Below are 19,701 nucleotides of genomic sequence, written 5' to 3' on the forward strand. Positions count from 1 at the left end.
CTCAAATCCATGAAGTATATCGATTTAAGTAAAAGCATGAACAATAAAGTGTGAAGCAGGCCATTTAACAATATAAACTGATTAAACCAGAGAACTTCATTGAAGGATTAAGAAGAGTCATTGGTGAGATTGTAAATGAGAGTGGGGATAGTTCATGAGGGCAGTGAGTATGCTAGTAAGGGCACACATGGCGTGTTTAATGACTATGTGCTCCTCAGATGAGTGTAGTTAAATCAAGGAGTTGAGACTGAGAGGATCAGCAGGCTCTGTTCTGGATAAGAACATCACTGCTGAGCATTAACCCCACAGCCAGCTGAGCGTTAGACTTCATTACTGCTGTGACTCTGAAAGTGTGTGTGCTTGTGCATGACAAGTCTGGATATCGTAGCAAGATTTATAATGACTAGTGATGTCTGAATTAATTTGACTGCAAGGACAGGGCACTCAAAAACAGCATGGGATGTGATGCAATAGCCAAAGACAAAGTAATGTGAGTGATCATAACTTTAAAGATGATTCAATGAGATGAAATGAACTTAAAGGGTCTAATTTATATAAATACATTGATCACACATTTTTTTTAAACAATCTAGTCGAGGGATGGGCAGATGGTCGGCTAGTCATCTAAAAAGTATATAATTAATAAAATTTGGAAAAACTTGGCTCTCTAATCAAAACACGTTTCAAGACAGTTTGGTGGACCCTACATACATACACAAGGATTCCTTAAGACTGACTAGTCATTCAGACAACACGCTCATTAGTCAATTTTGAAAATATGTTTAGCTCATGCCTAGACACAACCCATACAAAACCCTGGAAAAATTAGATAGAGGTAAACATTAGAAAGAAGAGATAAACATTTATTTCCCTACAGAAAATGACGCAGCGACTTCTGGGAACACTTGACTTATGACTCAACGAACAACTGAATCGGATCATTGAAATGAACTGTCTAAACGAACTTCCCAATGCCAAAATGACCTGTGAGCATAAATGGGTAGAGTAGCGGATAGCGGACTAAAAAACTCATCCCATTTATCCAATTCTGATCTTTCAAAGCTGGCTTGTATCCGGCTAGTCATTTAAATCAGAGACGAGATAAGGAGCTCAGACTCACAGGAGCCACCAACTTATTAGCAATGTCACTGACACATCAGCAGACTTAGCGGATAGAAAATGAAACAAAACAAAATGACGGCATGACACGGTTGAACCATAGTTTTGTCAGGAGAAGCAATGCTTCAATATCGCATCATTACATAGCATTTCCAGTCTCTCTCTCTCACCTTCTGTCTTTGCTGGATGGTGCTCATGGTGTCTGGCTGGAATTCCAGTTTGTCAGTACGGCAGAGTTTCCAGTACAGGATAGTTATTATAATGACGACCACCACAACAGGGACTACCACCCCTACGATTATCCACGTGTTGGTCTTCTCTGTGTCTGAGGAAGGAGAGGCCTGTTTCTCCACAGCTGAACATACACAGGGGTAAACAAGAATGTCAGTGACTAAAGACAGTATGTATCGTTTAAAAGTTTGGGGTTGGTATGATTTTTAAAATATTTTTAATGAAGTTTAGGCTGTATTTATTTGATCGAAATACAGTAAAATTTCGATTTACCATTTAAAATAACTCTTTTCTATTTTGAATACAATTTAAAATGTAATTTATGCAAATTTATGCAAAGCTGAATTTTCAACATTACTCCAGTCTTTAGTGACGCATGATCCTTCAGAAATCATTCTAATATGCTGATTTGCTGCTCAAGAAACATTTCTTATTGTTACCAATATTGAAAACCATTGTACGGCTTCATATTTTTTCAGGATTCTTTAATAAATCAAGTTTAAAGCAAGCTTAAAAGAACAGCATTTATTTGAAAATTAAACCTGTAACACTGTAAATGTCTTTACTGTCACTTTTGATCAATTTAATATGTCCTTCCCGAAAAGAAAAAAAAGTATTCACTTCTTTAAAGTAAAAAATAAATTGCTGTCTTCTTATGAAAAAATATTGCAATAACAAGCGTACAGACTATATTCACACCATTGCCACACAGCATGACACGATTAGAATTAACGTAAACTGTCCTCTACAGTACATTTTTACTCTTTTCTATCATGGTGGAGCAACAGTTTGAAGAGAAACTGGTTAGTTAAACTGTTGACATGTTTAAACCAAACAATCAGAATAGAATTGCTGAAAAATAACAATAAAAATGGTTTAAAGGCACAGAAACTTAAAGAAAACTCGATACCCCCTTAAATAGGGATGCACCGATACTACAATTCTGGCTGATATACTAGATAAGCCATCATTTCACATGTTACAAGTGAATTTGGGAATTATAACATTATAAAAATACAGTATAAGGGCCGGTTCACCCATAACACGTTTTTGCTGTTAAAAAACCTGAGACGATGGTCAATGGAACGAATAAAAGCACAAGGTGTAGAGATACGTTTTGTTGAAAAGAAGTTGAACTTTTAACTTGAGCGCCGCATTTTTAGAACGCTGTGTCATGCGCGAGACGCTGCAAAAGAAGCGAGACCTGAGCGCAATAGTCAAAGACGTCCGTCTAGCGCATGTTTACATTGAAAAACAATGGAAAAGTAGCGCAGCGGAATCGAAAAATGCATTCTGTGTGAATGACCCCTAATAATGGATGTATATTTTGAGATTTGCTTAAGATTACATTTAACAGTTTTACTAAAATTATTTGTTTTTAAAGATGAACTTTTAGTGAGAGTTGGGTGATGGTAAATATCATCTAAAAGTAAAATAAATTAAATATTCAAAATCTCAAACCTCAGTCCAATCAGATTTGCATTAAAATCAGCCATATATTGAATGCATATATAAAATTTGATACATTTTATGATGCTGAATCCATTAAACGGCAAACATTCATAATTCGGGTTGGTCCTGTTTTTGAATTCACTGTAATTGGAGACCTATTAAGATTTATGCTAAAATTCAAGATGTTATACAACAGGAAGCTACTAAATTTAGTCTAATGAATCTAGTGTTTATGCTGTGGGTGATGCAGTTGTAAGCCTGCCACATATAAATGTTACATAAAAAGGCAGAGCTCTCTTGAGATGTCACGCTATCTGAACTCTCCTCTTTGACGTTTAGAGCAGTAGAAATAAAGAATGTTACCACAAAAACCATTGCCTGCTATGTCACATCAATCAAAATCGTTTAAATGACCACTTCATCATTGTTTTTCTTACCATTATTATCTTTTAGTTTATTGCAATGCTATGTTATGTAGTTTCTCTCCCATTGATTTTTTCTACTGAAAGTATTAAAAGTCTGAATGCTCACGCTGTGCTAATATTCCCTGGATGCGGTATCCCATGATGATCGCTGCATGCTGTACGTCAAGACTGTTGAGCGTGTTCGCTGTGGTTGCGGCGGGAAGCCTCTGTCCGTTAGCTCCTTCCACAAAGTAGATAATCTCCAGAGGGTTGTCAGGGCCCACAAGACGAGTGGTCTGTACAATCTGAACACAGTTTTAAAAAAAGTTCAATATGCAATTTAATACACTGTAATGTCTTTATACATTATACATGTATGTCTTTATATGTCATTCGGCATCTGAAACTAATCAATCCCAAATTTTGACAACAACAACGTATTGCAAAACTCTTTTTTGTTTATGGAGAACATCGTTTCCATTGTACAATTTTATATTGTGTATTTGGATAAATTTGTGAAAGAATCATTCAGTCTCGTTTTGTGAATGGAATAATTTAAGTTGAAGTACTAAAATGACTAAAACTGAAATAAAAATAAATGAAAGCTAAATGGAAATAAAAAACAAAAAGTAACAAAATGACAAAAGCACATAACATTACTAAAACTTCAGCTAAAATTAAAATGAAAAATATAAAAAGGATCATCTAAAATATTCATCAATACTATAAATAACACTAGAATGGACCAACTTTATGATACTTTTATGGTGCAATTTTGAAGCTTAAAGGGTTAGTTCACCCAAAAATGAATATTCTGTCATTAATTACTCACCCTCATATTGTTACAAACCTGTAAGACTTTCGTTCATCTTCAAAACACAAATGAAGATCTTTATAAGAGAGTTTCGGTCCCTCCATTGACAGTCTACGCAACTACCACTTTGACGCTTCAAAAAGTTCATAAAGAGATACGAAAAACTGATCCATATGCATTTAGCGGTTTAGTCCAAATTATCTGAAGAGACACGATCGCTTTCTATGAACATTGAATTTAGGCTTTTATTCACATATATATCCACGTGTTGGCTTTGAAGCAACAAAAAGGGTGAGTAAATGATGACAGAATTTATATATTGGGTAATTTTACCAATACATATGCAAATGCTAACTGTTCTTCACACGCAAACATAGGAATCAAAACTCTGAATAGGCTACAATTAGCTTCTTAAAACTTAAATGTCTTTTAGACCAAAACCCCAAAAGGCTTTCAGAGAGAGTCACTAACCACTAGTCTCCAAGGTTATTGGGGTGGAAACAGAGAGTGGCAAAGTGAGGGCTTCACCTGAGCTCGACCTACATTACGAGCCCTGGGTAGTGAACTCTCACTGACCGGGGACGTTAAAAGCTCATTTTAAATGTGTTGCTACCTCAGGGTGCATTATCAGAAACAGCACAGAGGATGGCCACACAATGTCATAAGATCATCCAAGTACATCCAAGCTTTGAAGATTATCATCAACCTACATACAAGCAAGAGTCTATCACCTCTCTAAAATTAGAAATGACATCACTGAGCATCATTAACACAGCTCCATTACTTCTCAGCTAATTAGCGGTCATTAACTGACTATGACTTGTCATTATCAACACAAGTCATTTGGAAACCATAAGGTCAGCTAGTCTGCAATCAGGTCTCTATGAAACAGAAAAATCTTCTCTATGTAGGCAGAATAAGCAATTAATGCTTTAAGAATCACACTAGCTGTCTGCAAGCTGTGTTCAATAATTTATCTGAGACTGCAGCTGGAGTAAGACGCGCCGACAGTCGACAGGGGTGAAATGGTTGTTTTTTTGAGTGGCTCTGCAGGCCGAGGATGAATAGGAGGGTGTTGCCATGGATACTTCTTGTCCCTGAATGATGATGTGTGGAGGGAGAGCAGGTGTGGGGATGTGCCACAAAGACAGAGATTGATTAAGAATCCAGAGAGGCATTAGGCATGCACACAGGAAGAGCTCTATAAATGAATCCAATGAGCTCATGCATGGAAAGCATGAATAGAATAAGACCACATAACACAGATGATTTACAAACCTGCACACTGTTGTTTCCCACACTAGTTGCTCTCTTAAAGCGACGTCCTGTACCCAATGCATCGCCCAGCAACAGAGCCAGTCTCCTCTCAATAGTAGCATGGAAGATCTTGTCACTCACACGCTGGTCCAACACTCCCAACAACACTGAACACACACACACAAACAATATATAATACATGACATTATGGCATTGCAATTGCTCATTTCTGTCTGAAAAATAGACTGGTTATTTTATTGTATAGTAACAACATTACACAATCGTTCAAAAGTTGGTTTGTTTTTGAAAAAGACTCAATGCACACCAAGGCTGCATTTATTTGATAAAAAATACAGTAAAAACAGTAATAATGTAATATATTATTTCAATTTGTTTGAAAATCTGTTTTCCATTTTAATATGTTTTAAAATGTAGTTTATTCCTGTGCTGTAAAGCTGAATTTTCAGCATCATTACTCCAGGCATCAGATCCTTCAGAAATCATCCTATTATGCAGATTTGGTGCTCCAAAAAAACCTCTTCTTATTACCAATGTTGAAAAAAATTGTGGAAACGGATTTTATGATGAATAGAGGGTTCAAAAGTACATTTATTTGAAATGTATATATATATATATATATATATATATAATGTATATCATGTATATCACATCATGTATGTGTCTGTGAGTGTGTATATATATTTATATACATTTAATATAACTGACCCCCTTTTGAACGGTAGTGTATTTGTTAAGCCTAACATCAGCAGGCCAGTACCTGTTCTAACCCATGAAGAACGCAGAAGTTGGGTTGTGTTTAGCTCTGGGTAGTGGAATGCTAATGGTGAAGAGAAGAAAAAAAGGTAAAGTAATATGATCTTGTTCATGACATTTGTGCTATATATAAGTTGTTTTGGGAGTGTATTTATGTAATCGAACAGTAATGAGTGTGTGGACTCACGTTCTGCAATCTGGCGTACAGGGAAGCCCAGGTAGTAGCTGTACTCGACCATGCTAAGTTGTCGAAGCAGAGCGCTCACCTCTGTCCCTGGCACATACCCGCGCATATCACGCACAGCAAAGGTGATCTCAACAGGAACCTTCTGCAGTTGTGCCGCCATGCCCACAGGACTCAATGTGATGTTTAAAATCTACAAAACAATTCAGTCTCTAAGATACAATTATCTGAAACTAAAGCAATTAGACATTAGAATGACTCATTCTCCAGAAAGGGATGAAAAAACAATCCAATAGACATATTTTTCTGCTATTTTAAAAGCCAAAAATATCCAGATTTTCATCAGTCAAGCATCTAATGTAAAATGTGAGCTACTAAAAATAAAAAAATAAAAAATGAATTACTTTAAAAAAAAATTATATATAAAACAATTAAATAATTTAGTTATTAAAATAGTAGATAATAAATATCTTAAAATAAAAAGTCTCTTGTCTTCAATCACACTCACTTATCTATTTAAAAGGTTCCTGAACATTAGTGAATAAAATTAATAAGAGTGGAGCCATTAGATTTGTTACCTTGACAACATTTGAACTTATCCAATCAGAGCAAACAGCTGGAGATGATGTCATCCCACTGCACTGAAGGCAATCAAGCCTCAAATTCACTTTACACAATTTTAAAAGCAGGCTTCTTTTTGCCAACATCAAAAATGTTCCAGAATAAAAATATTAACATTTACTCTCATTTGGCTCGTTTACATTAGCATCATATAAAACTTCTGTATAAAGTAGTCATTTAAGCAAATCGGAATGGAATAAGAAGCAATTAAGAGGATTTGAAGGGGTTCAGTGTCAGGATATAAGTGTTTGAAACTCAGTTGAGCTCTTAATACTGTTAACTGGGTAAAGCAGTCAACTTACATTCACAGTAAAGTTTGTGGACTCCTGTGAGCGTCGGCGTACTTCAGCTAAGGCTGTGATCAGACCCTTCTCTGTCTGCTCACTGAAGGTACACATACGCACATCTATGTGGCTGGGTACAAACTGAAGTACTGCAAAAACACATGCATATAGTCAATGTTTGGTATAATTCATGACATCTTGACATGCAACAAAATCTAATTGGTCAGAGAGAATTCAATAATTGTGACATGCAGTTTCCACTGCAGTGTACCTGTATGTACATGGTACTGCAGGCCTGGTACAGGACTGATCGGTGACACGCTGATAAAGGAGCTAGTGGTCCGAGCAGAGATTCTCAGGGCATTAATGACCGATATGGCAGTGTAAACCACTGCACCAGACACAGCACGAAACACAAAATCTGGAGGAGCTTTCACTACCTTTAACACATGAAGAAATTATTATGAACATTAAATGTCAAGGATGTGTACATCATATTTGTAATAGCAATTTCACATCATTTTGAAGAACATGGAGAAATATCAAAAAGCCTTTCAGTGAGCCTGTAAAAGTCAAGGAGGATTTGTGTTTAAATGCAAAGAACCATTTAGTTCGCCATTGAGCCAAATTAGGTATTGTTTGTTTATGAAGACCCAAGAGATAAAACAGGAAGGGGAGATGTTATCCATATGTTTCACTGACACATCACTGGATTACAAAACATATTTAAAAGTTTCTGCGATTTAAACCAAGAGTAAGCAGGTTAAACAATCCCTATTATGATCCATAAATGTAAAAAAAATAAAATAATAATAATAATAAAAAAAAGCTTACACAAATGCTGCCTAATTTACAAACAGCTTACTCAGTCTGAATAACAGAAACTACTTTTCTTGATCATTTCTTTTCCTCCTACGTGTTTAATAGAAGAAGAAAAAAACACTTCCATGGAAATTGCCACTTTTTGTTTTCCTGGTAACATTTTTCATCCATTCTGTATTTTTATGCATTATCCAAAAAATCCAAATCTTTTAATAAAGAAAACCAGAATGATTTTAGGTTAAATATTTAAACTGTATATTTTCAGATGCCGTTTTCACAATTTTTCACCATTAAAAAGCTTTTAGCTTTACATTAAAAAAATGAATGAATTTTTAAAAGCATAAATTGTATCTACAATCAAGGTATTTGTAATTGTATTGTTTAATATTGTATAAAATAATAGTTTTAGATGTAGAAGAGTTGCTGTCACTGCTTGAAATCAATAAAGACAAGCAAAAAAAAGGAGGAAAAACTTAACATAGACCTATTAAATCGCATGTCTACAGTACCTGTAGCTCCACTGAGCGGCTGAACTCGGCTTTGAGAATCTCTCTGACTTTGGCTTTAGCATATCCAACAGTAGACCCCGGAGGAAACCCTACAACAGAGCAAATATCAAGCTTGATGCTATTCTTGGAGCCTTGAAGATAAGATAAAAGTAATGTTGCATGGATGCGAATCTAGTTATTATTTAAGGCACATCTGTTTTATGGATTGAGTCACACATTGATCCTTAAAAAAACTGACAGGAGCACCTTGCTGGTGTAAATATATATACTGTGTAGAGCAAATTCATTTTCATTGTCTTACCAACTCTGATCAAGTAGGTGTCTGGTTTAGTGATGTTGCAGAGATAATTCCGGGCAGTAGTTGTTGGAGGGGTTGTGGTTAGGTTTGTACCTGATGTGTCTTTCACAGTAGTCACCATTGTGTTGCTGGAGCTTATGATAGTAAAAGACGTGACAGTGGTGTCATTATGTAATACTGGAGAAGACGTGGTTGTAAGACTACTGATCGGTGTGGTGTTATCGCCATCAGTAACCATGGTGTCAGATGGTGTTCCAGACACAAATCCTTCGTCAGCCATCTCGGTTGCAGGAGTGGAGGAGGTGACGTTTAAGGTTGAGGCAGTTGGTAATTCAGAAACACTGATAGAAGTGGTTACTAAAACAGTGGGAAGTACACTACTAGTAAAGAGGGTCTCTGTTGGGAGTGAGGTGATAATCCATTGGCTGTCATTAACAGAAGACATGCCATCCGGTTCTTTGGTCACCGGAGGTGGGTCAGTCACCAGTAAGGAAGTGTTGTATAATATAAAAGGTGTGGTAGCCCAATCAGTGGTTGAGTTTATATCTCCTAATGAAGTTGAAGGGTCTATTGAGGGTGTCAGTGTAAATGACGGCTCCAAATATGGCACTGTAGTATCCGTTAGACTAGGTATAACTTCAGAGGGATCCAGGTTAGTAGTGTTAAAAGGCTCAAATCCAGAGAGATCTGTTGATGATTCCTCAGTCCAGGAACCGTTACCTGCAGGCTGTAGATCTTCATCAAACAAAGCTGTTAGCATGTAACTTGGGTCAATGGTGTAGGTTCTAGTGCTCACAATATTTGTGGTGCCAACCGGCATGAAAGAGAAAACACTAGAGACCGTCTGATTGACCGTGTGCTCTGGCAAGCTACCATTGTCCTTGGTCAACTGGATGGTGTAGTATTCTAAACTGTTCATGTCTGGTAAAAGGACATCAGTGGGTTGGACGGCAACAGTGCCTGCCCAGTCAGATGCCAACTCTGAGCTCTCGTTGACAGACTGGTTCTGGTTTAAGACATCTGAAGTTGTCGGGACAATTGGTAGAGAATGCACTCTAGTTGGTTGGATGGTTAAAAGTGATAGAGAAATGGTGTGGCCAAGGTCCGATGTCAAAACACTGGTAAAAACTGGAGGCCTTGACATGGTAAAGGGCACAACATTTGTAAAACTCTGAAAGGTTGTTGTGTGTTTGGTTAAGTCAGTGTTGGCTCCATCTGAGGTTGAATTGCTATTGAAACTGGAACTTTCAACAGGTTTGCTGGAGAAAGAACTAGTAACACTGGTAGAGGAGGGATACAAGTGTTTGCTGGAAAATGAAATCCCCACTCTTGTGGGAAACGTAGTATCATAGATCTCGGAGTTTGAGTCCTCAAAGTCATACACATCAGATGGGAGATTGGTAACCAGCGAGTAGTCGTTACCTTCAGATCCCATGAAGGACATTGTTTCTAGGTAATCTCCAGAACCATAGTCCACATCCATGGTGTAGGTTGGGAAAAAGTCTTCGGGTGGACCCATAGTTTGCTCGACAGATGCTGAAGTTATTGTATGCATGAAAACCACATTACTTGGCTCCAACTGCTGATAGCCTGGTTGGGTGTTTGGGTCATGGCTAGCTTGTAACTGAAGGTCTTTAATTCTGCTGGATGGTTCCAATTGGTGTCCAAAAGGTACATTAGTGTCACTGGCTCCCTCCGTCCCATTCTGTGTTTGAGGGGAAGGAATGGGATTTTCATCAGGAATTCTCGAAGGAGAATTTTGTCCAACTAAAGGCAAGCTAGAAGGCACAGATGAATCTGTACCCTGTGAGATTTGGGGAGCTGGGCTGATAGCAGACCAAGATAAGGGCACATCATGGGATGTAGGCACTGGAGAATTTAGTTGTCGAGGCTGTCTGGAGGAACCTCTGTGAGTAGATCCAACTGCCTCTCCAGAGTTTAAGGAAAGTAAAGGAGGTGTGGCAAGAGGCTCTGAGATTGTGGCAGAGTTCAAGGAGTAAGTGAATACTGATCCAGTGCTGAAATTGTGATTGTAATTCTTGGTGGCTTTGGATGGATCCGAACTAGGTGAAAGAGAAAATCCAGACAAGGCGGTGGATGCATTATGCAGCACTTCCATCGAAGATTCATTTGGCATGTTTGGAGCCTCCAAAGGCCAGACTAAGGGAGACACAAAGACAATAAAATCCAACAAATGAAATTATCTGATGCAAACTATAGAAAGAGCAACAAAACTATATGAAAAACAGTTAATTGCACAAATCAATACTGATATCTGCCTTATCAATGCAATTAAACATACGTCTCTGTAATAGTTAAGCAAAAGTAATAGGCTTTGTGAACAAAACGGTTAAAAAATAGAATTGGCCCCAAATAAGGTTACACTTACACACTATAAGATTTAGCCTGTGATGTTAATATGATAGATAAGAAGTGCATTACATTATTATTGACAATGATAGAACCCTTATTCATGATTTGAGCAGAACAAATTGTGTAATTAACGAATGATTGGAATTTATAAACATACATGCGTTTAACTATCAAATCTGAGGTTTACGAAACGAAGAGTTTCCGGGAAGGTCTGTTTTACAGGCAAATTAATCTGAATTTATTTATATATTTGTGAAAGTTTCCTAAACTACAACTTCCGTATATCTACACTGAACAAAATTATAAAACGCAACAGTTTTGTTTTGCCCCCATTTTTCATGAGCTGAACTCAAAGATCTAAGACTTTTTCTGTGTGACACAAAAGGCCTATTTCTCTCAAATATTGTTCACAAATCTGTCTAAATCTGTGTTAGTGAGCACTTCTCCTTTGCCGAGATAATCCATCCACCTCACAGGTGTGGCATATCAAGATGCTGATTAGACAGCATGATTATCATAAAAAGTCTTAGATCTTTGAGTTCAGCTCATGAAAAATGGGGGCAAAAACAAGTGTGTTGCGTTTATCATTTTGTTCAGTGTATATATACACATGTACACTGGTGTGGTGTAGTTTAGAAAAACTGTCGGGAAAAAAAAAATATTTGTACAAAACCATAGTTGCACATTGCTGTAAAACTACTACTAACTCTATGCCTTAAACACATCTCTATTCAACATCTGATATTAAGTTAATTAGTCAACCTTTGAACCAATAAGGTCAAGTAATTGATTTAGATTTTTTACATTTTAACAATATCGATTTTGAACATGGACAACTGATAAAATGCAACACTGACCTAGAACGTATTAAAGAAGAATAAAACCTACCCCACAGATTAAACCTATCCCACTAACAATGTTTTTTATGAAAACTGATTAATTGACTTAAAGTGCTGATTAAGTGCTATTTATTGATTGGCTTGTTTAACTTAATAGACATTAATAAGAGTAAAACACAAATGCAGTGTGAGATAACTGGATATTATTTCACAGAGTTACATCAAAAAGTCTGAGTGTTGAGGACTTTCATCGTGCTATTGTGCCCAGATGCTTCAAGGCTTTTTCTCCTGCATAAGTCACAATGTCGTGATTACCAGTCACAATCTCGCACATGTGCGGGTGGTTTGGAATGTGCCAAGGCCACGAAACAGGAGAGTATTTAAATAATTAAGCGTGCCACTTTCAAGAAGGATTCCTGAAAGCAGTATCGGCCTCTATGGTTTATATTCCGCTACACGTTTTATAAACTTTCCATGTGCATTGCTTTTTATGGTGGGTGCAGAGGTTGGGCGTAAAAGCTGGCAGTGATATTCAGAAGCAGCTGCACAGTAATGAAATGACCCATTCTGAGACCAAGGATGGAAGGCAAAGGTGAGGAGCTTCTTAATGAAGCACCAGAGTGAGCAAAACAGTCTTAACCCTATTCAGATGTGACTAGTTTTCCCATAGGAGGTTAGGTAAATTATTCCTCCTCATTTATTTTGACCTGTGTTGAATAATAATAAAACCAAATTTTCATTGTGCTACCTGGTGCACTTTATGGATTTAGACCAATATAAAAATAATGTAATGTCATGACCTAAATTTCAATATAATATCATAATAGGATTATTCGCAAGGTGGAATTGATCAACGTGAAACTAGATCAATGCATATTCTATGATGATTTACAACAAATTACCTCAAACCAACTATAAAAATAAGATAAAACTGAAATGTTTTCCAAATGAAAATGCAATGAACTGTGACTTGCTGAATTAAAAACTTACAGATGAAGTTAAATGAACCAAAACAAAGGAGGTATCCACTTTTAGCAGAAAAGGTTACGTTTATATACCTTTTAGTTCTTAATTTATGCTAGCGTTTTTGCCATTTATATTCAAATGCTAATGCAAGCACAGCCAGTCATCTGTAACCAATCACATACAGTGCAACTCAAGGTTCAAAATGCAATGAAACTCATAACAACATGAATATGAGTCATAGAAACATACGCAGCAGTCCTTCAACAACGTCTGAGATTCAAAGCATGAGCCAGACGGCTTTATTTGTGATAAAGCAATAACTGACATCACCCAGCCTTCTGAAGAATCCCCCCAGACACATGTTTTTCATACAGACGATTTGTTAAACCACAATTCTATATTTAGACCAAAAATAAAATAAAATAAAATACACATGCATATAAGGGAGAACATGCCATCATATAACACTCTGGCTCTGATATCAAAAGAAACAGCATTAGAGAAAGATCCATAGCATCAGCCAAGTCCACTTTTTGGCATTAATTATGATTGCTGTTGTGTGATTTAAATTTGATTAAAAAGTCAATGCACAAAAGAAATAACATCGTATACTACATTAACCAGGTCAGTATGCACCGTGTTTGGGCTTCTTGAGAGTAAATAGTCATTTGATAGTATACGAGACTGTGTTACTCACTGCCATGCTCTGGGCCAAGTGTTTGAAGCCCCTATAAAGCAGGCCGCTGTGTAAAACAGATGATCAACTAAATAACAGAGAGAGAGAGAGAGAGAGCCTGAAGTAGAAGAAACAGTTGTTAGACCTTAACAATGGCAGCAAGAAAAAAAGAAAGAAAGAAAAAAACATCTTAAAAGCCTTAGGTAAAGTCTTAAAGACACCATGAACATTGACACTCAATGTTGTTACTGTTAACTAAATTAAAACTACTAATCTTATGTTTCAATTTTTTATTAAAAATGGCGAAATTAGACAAAAGTGTATTAGTTTGCATTCCCGATTATTTCTGTCAGTCGTTTAACATTTCTATCATAAAACAGCTGTCAAATATAATTTCATATTATCTCGCACTTTTATGAACGGAAGCGCCATGTTGGAATTTGCGCTCAGCAGCTTCTGGGAACATAAAGCCCACCTACTTTAATTTGATTGGACATCAAGCATTTTGACATTGATGAGCACTATCTAATCGCTGAGGCAGCTCAAATGAGAAGGCTGGTTATCGGCATTGTTCAATATCCTTGATGCACTGAAGTAGAGTTAATCTTAGGCAATTATTTCACAACCTTTACTATTTACTCCTTGGAAAAATACCTCAATGGTGGGTATGGCACTGATTGGAAATTATATACAATAAATAGAATTCACAAGTGATATTTACATTGTTTTTTCTTTGTTTTCTTCATTGCATTATGTCATATTTCATCTTAAGTTTGCATGCAAGCATTTGCATAATAGCTATTTTAGTACCTTAAAATTCTGATATTTTACCATGAAGTTCATGCATTTAAAAATATTTAACTTAAAAAGAAAACTCACTTTCATTTAAAAAAATTTAATAAAAATGTTTAAAGGAGGAGTCACAAACAACAGTCACTAGCTTAAAATACAATCAATCAATTTATCTAAATTTTTTGAAAAGCCACACAAAAAAAAGCTTTATAATCATGATACCTTATGACTTTATACTAATTTGCATACTATATACTAAGCAGTATGCAAAATAAGAATTATAGAATGCAAATTGAAATATAGTATGTAAACAGTATACAGTCTCTTGCATTGTAAAGCAATGTTGGTGTACAGCGTTAAAGAACCAGCAAGTTTATTATTAAAGCAAAACTATGGAATTTCATCTGCATGATTGATGAAGCTGTAAAACTCATAGGAATCATCAATATCCACAGTTTGATGTACGAGTCTCTTTGAGAGGGAAGGCGAGAGAGTCATTAATTAGTCTTACTGGCAATAAGTGGTTTAAATGACACACGGGTGAATACTAATGTGTTCAACTATCTCAACCAAACATCAATTGCTGATCCACCATTTCTCAGGTCACTGAGCAAGACTAAAGTTAACAAACAGGACAGAAGAGGCACAGATTACTGCCTGACCTCTGACCTCATTAGATTAGCTTTCGAACATTTAGATTTCTATTCCCTCAGGAGAAATTCAATAAAACATTAAAGCCACAACCAACCATGTTTTTCTGTGCTAGGCCAATCAAAATGGGCTGTTGACCCAGTTTTGAAAATGCTACAACTGCAAGTCATGTAACACATCAATGAAAATGTGTGAACAAGCAAAGCAGAGGACTCTGTCCCTTAGCACAAGTCTTTGTTTTCAACAAGAAAATGACTCCAGCTAAGTCAATCAAAAACCTGCAGAACAGTCCAATCTGTACCCTACTATTATTTCTGCCAGTAAGATGGTTTAAATCCCTATGTACGAACATTTGCCTGACCCTTAATAACATAATTGAAACCGAAACAAAAATACATTTAAATTCAATCTCAATGGCAGTCAGACATTTTCAAACCATATACATTCTTGGTGTTAAGCCACAAAAACAAGAAAAGAATAAAACAAGAAATCAAGTTACAAAAAATTCTTCTCAATGTGTGTTCTCAATTATCTGTGTTGGCATAAGGAAAACACACAAAAGTAAATAAATAACTAAAATAATAAAACAGTTATTTTATTTTAATAATCAATTTCAATTAATCAAATACCAAACAATTGATCAAGAAATTATCATCACTCAAAAGTGTTTCAGGGTGGCATTTTTCATAAATTAAGATGTTCTAGTAAAACATATTATGTTTAATTTAATTTAATGTATATAGCGCCTTTCCCAAGCTCAAGGACGCTTCACAATAACAGTAAGGAACAGACAGTCATTTCAAACATAATCAGTTAAATGCACAGTAGAAATTTGCCCAGTCCAGGTCATGAGCGATTGCAGTTGCATATCGCATAGCTAGTGCAAACAGTCGAATACAAACAGAAACGATAACATTGTAATTACAGACAGCATAGAAAGGTGGGCAGTTGAAGCATAAGTCAGGTGCATATGACTAATGGTATAAGGAAGCATTATGGCTGGTATACAGAGTAATGGAAAATGTTTAAGAAGAAACACACTATAACCGGTAATATTGCTTAAACAAATTGGTTTTAAGTTAAGACTTAAATTCATGTAGTTATTGTCCTAAGAGCCAGGGGCAGAGAGTTCCATAGTTTAGGACGGAGAAAGACCTGCCACCCATAGAAATCTCGGTACACGAAGAAGTTCACAGCCAGAAGATCGGAGTGGTCGAGAGGGAATATAAGGAGAAAGTAAGTCAGAGAGGTAGGAAGGAGCAAGACCATTGAGTGATTTAAAGGTAAGCAGAATAATTTTGCAAGTCATAAGGGAAAACACAGGTAGACAGTGGAGGTTAAATAGAATAGGAGTGATATGAGCAGAGTGCAAGTTAACATTCTTGGAGCAGAGTTCTGAATATATTGCAAATGAGAGATAGGTTGGTTGTCCAGAAAAAAAAGAGCATTACAGTAATTGAGGTGAGATGTGATAAATGCATGTACTAATGATTCAGCATCTTTTGAGCTGACATAGGGGCAGAGTTTGGCAGCTTTGGCATATGAAAATGCAGCTTTACAGAGTTGACTTATATAAGCATTGATGGTCAGTGAAGATTCTGAGTGGAATAATTGCTGTAGTTCAAGGTCAAGTCTGGTAGCATTAGTTAAAATTTTTTGTTAGAGTTGGGGGACCGAGAATTAAGATTTCTGTTTTAGTCCCATTCAAACTGAGTAAATTGGAGTTAAGCCAGGTCTTTAACTCATTGATACATGACGATAGTGATGCAGTCTGGTGAAAAGAATCCGGTTGGCAAGCAGTATATATCCAGCATAACAGTGGTATTAAAAACCATGGTGGCGAATAATTTGTCCGAGAGGCATAATGTAAATAATAAATAGTAGTGGGCCGAGAACTGAGCCCTGTGGAACACCCTGTTTGAGGAAGAAAGTGGGAGATTTATAATTGTGCATGATGATGTAGTATTGTCAGTCCGTCAGATAGGAGGAAAACCAGGATAACGCAGCTCCTGAGATACCAATCTCTGAGAGGTGCATGAGTAAGAACTTATAACAGACAGTATCAAAAGCTGAGCTGAAGTCAAGCAATAGGAGTATGGAGAGGTTGCCTGAGTCACAAGAAAGTTAAGAGGTCATTGATAACCCTTCCTAAGCCAGCTTCAGTACTGTGATGTGAGCGAAAACCAGACTGAAATATATCAAACTGATCATTGACAGCTATAAATGACTGCAATTGAGGAGTGACAACCTTTACATGATTTTTGAGACAAATGGTTGATTGGGGGATAATTAGCGAAGTCATTTGGGTCCAGATTTGTTTTTTTAAGGATAGAAGTAACAGCAGCCATCTTTCGTGAAACAGGAACGGAGGCAGAAATAAGAGACATATTTACAAGATGTGAGATAGGAGCAGAAGTAACAGAGGTACAGTGTTTCAAAAGGAAAGTTGGTGCAGGATCTAACCGGCATGAAAAATAATTGGATTTCTGTATAATTTTACTAATTAAGATGGGGTTGGTCAATGTATATGCAGGTAAATATTGCTATTTACTATTAAGTATGGTTAGGTTACACTGATGCATATAAATAAAAACAATTTATTATAATGCCTTGAGTGTGGACAATTGCGTTGGATTAATAAAAACTACATTTTATACTGTATGAATACTGTATTTTACAGTATACAGTATTAAATATTTTCATGAATCTACTTGACAAACCATAGCTGTTCTACTTGACCAATAGCTTAATCTATCTGAGAGACAATAGCTGTTTGGTTTAAAAGAACCTTTAAATATAGAGATATACTGAATATCATTAAAAAAGACAATTACAATTATTTTAGCTACCTTCCCTATCCTTTACTCTTTCTTTCTTCTCTTTAATATGCAGTCTGATAAAGTCAACAAATATTTCTTTCAAAGTTTAACCTTTGAAACCAGTATTTTAACAATATGTTCTTGTGACATTGTTGGTGAGCCAGACCAAGTGAAATGATGTAAAATGGCACCAAAAGAAGCTCTGACAACATTCAAGACAATTAAGTAATTAATGATGGAGTGACTTAATAATCCTGATCGGCGGACAAGTTCAATAATTAATTGTAAGAGAGTCACCTTCAGCCTAAATGAGCAGTGTTTATCATGAGTAATGGCAAGGAGCCTCTCGCCCGACAGACGGGCAGCAGGGGAAATACCATGACTCCACGCAACAGTGCAGCAATGACTCCCTCTGCCACCTGGTACAGAAATGCAACCGTGTAATGCATGAACAATAGTTAGAGCTATCACTTTCACAGACAGCGAGATCTACTTAAGCGATATGTGTAAGATGCTAATGTAAATGTCATTGGGACGATGCACATAAATGTGCAGTTTTTAAAATTTTGGCAAAATATTTGCTACCAGTTTAATTTAAACCTGTGGTCATTAAACACAACATGTGCAACATATTCCTGTCCATATTCCTATTATTCCCCGTCTTAAGAGATGATTAGGAAAAGCTTAGAACTTAACAAATATAGCATTATACTAAATAATACTCAACAGAAAGTAATCAAATGTAAAACAACACTGCAGAGGCTTCACTGTATAAATGAAATCTAGATTAATCCTACTAAATCTACAAAAGAGCAGCAAGTAATTTTCTCTGTCTTTTGTCATCTGAATAACATTAGTGACACAGACAGCAGCAGGTAAATTAGGCTGCTGTCACTTTAAGATCTAAAGCAAGGATCTAATACTGAAACACATGCAAATTATTTTTGATAATTTGTTCATGTTCACTTAAGACATAACCAACTGTGTTTCAGCAAATACTCACCAAGCTGGGCATTTTGACACATTTCTGTGTGTATTTGACCGTTTAGGCATGAACCGTAGCCCAAAGTACTATAAAGCTTGTGCGTGTTCCACTCTGTCTCAGAGCGTGCGTACAGAAAGCCGTTTTGGGAACAGTATCACTTTCGCAGCTAAATACAGTTTTAAAGGTCCCGTATTATGCCCCTTTTCACAAGATGTAAAATAAGTCTCTGATGTCCCCCGAGTGTGTATGTGAAGTTTCAGCTCAAAATACCCAACAGATCATTTTTTACAGCATGTTTAAATTGTCATTTTTTGGGGCTCAGAAAAACGCGCTGTTTTAGTGTGTGCCCTTTAAATGCAAATAAGCTGCTGCTGGACGACACAGGGGGCGGAGCTTCATGAGCTCGCGCTCAGTCTCTCAGGACAATTTAATCTCACGGAATGATGATAATATCAGAAACTCTCAGTAACGGTGTTCATTTCGAGTCGGACAATAATGCCTACAGAGTCAGAGTGCTGTATAGAGATGGAACAGGTATAGTTTAGTAGTTTAATTACGGTTATTATAACGTATTTTTCATCTGCTTGTATGTATCCATTATTTATTAATAGCCTACAAGTCTGCTGTTTTGGACCAGGTCCGAATGATGATCAAACATATACTGATGAGTTTAATAAAGTTTATTGTACATCACACAAAAGATGAAGCATCAGTTTTACTTCAGAAAATCACCGTAAGAGCTGAGTAAACAAAGCAAGTTATAAGAAGTGCGCAAGTACATAAATGAATTTCGGTAGAGTTGAGGGAGCATTCCTGTGGGCGGAGGTTAGT

General features: G+C 36.5%; 1 protein-coding gene and 1 long non-coding RNA gene across 3 annotated transcripts in view; both read right to left on the reverse strand.

The window, feature by feature from the left end:
- Positions 1-19,701, reverse strand: part of LOC309508267 — a 224,346-nt gene that overhangs the window by 19,541 nt on the left and 185,104 nt on the right. The gene's annotated exons all lie outside the window — the stretch shown is intronic.
- Positions 1-19,701, reverse strand: part of LOC309508253 (UPF0606 protein KIAA1549) — a 54,732-nt gene that overhangs the window by 19,541 nt on the left and 15,490 nt on the right. For both annotated transcript variants that reach the window (XM_082182781.1, XM_082182782.1), the window contains exons 3-11: positions 8,773-10,929; positions 8,472-8,560; positions 7,412-7,580; positions 7,159-7,289; positions 6,239-6,428; positions 6,056-6,115; positions 5,299-5,444; positions 3,334-3,511; positions 1,290-1,474 (exon numbers count right to left, since the gene is read on the reverse strand). In XM_082182781.1, coding sequence (XP_082038907.1) covers positions 1,290-1,474; positions 3,334-3,511; positions 5,299-5,444; positions 6,056-6,115; positions 6,239-6,428; positions 7,159-7,289; positions 7,412-7,580; positions 8,472-8,560; positions 8,773-10,929 — 3,305 coding nt within the window. The remainder of the gene's footprint in view (positions 1-1,289; positions 1,475-3,333; positions 3,512-5,298; positions 5,445-6,055; positions 6,116-6,238; positions 6,429-7,158; positions 7,290-7,411; positions 7,581-8,471; positions 8,561-8,772; positions 10,930-19,701) is intronic.

Source organism: Leuciscus leuciscus (genome assembly GCF_965113295.1).
Source record: "Leuciscus leuciscus genome assembly, chromosome: 10".
Taxonomy (NCBI): Eukaryota; Metazoa; Chordata; class Actinopteri; order Cypriniformes; family Leuciscidae; genus Leuciscus; species Leuciscus leuciscus.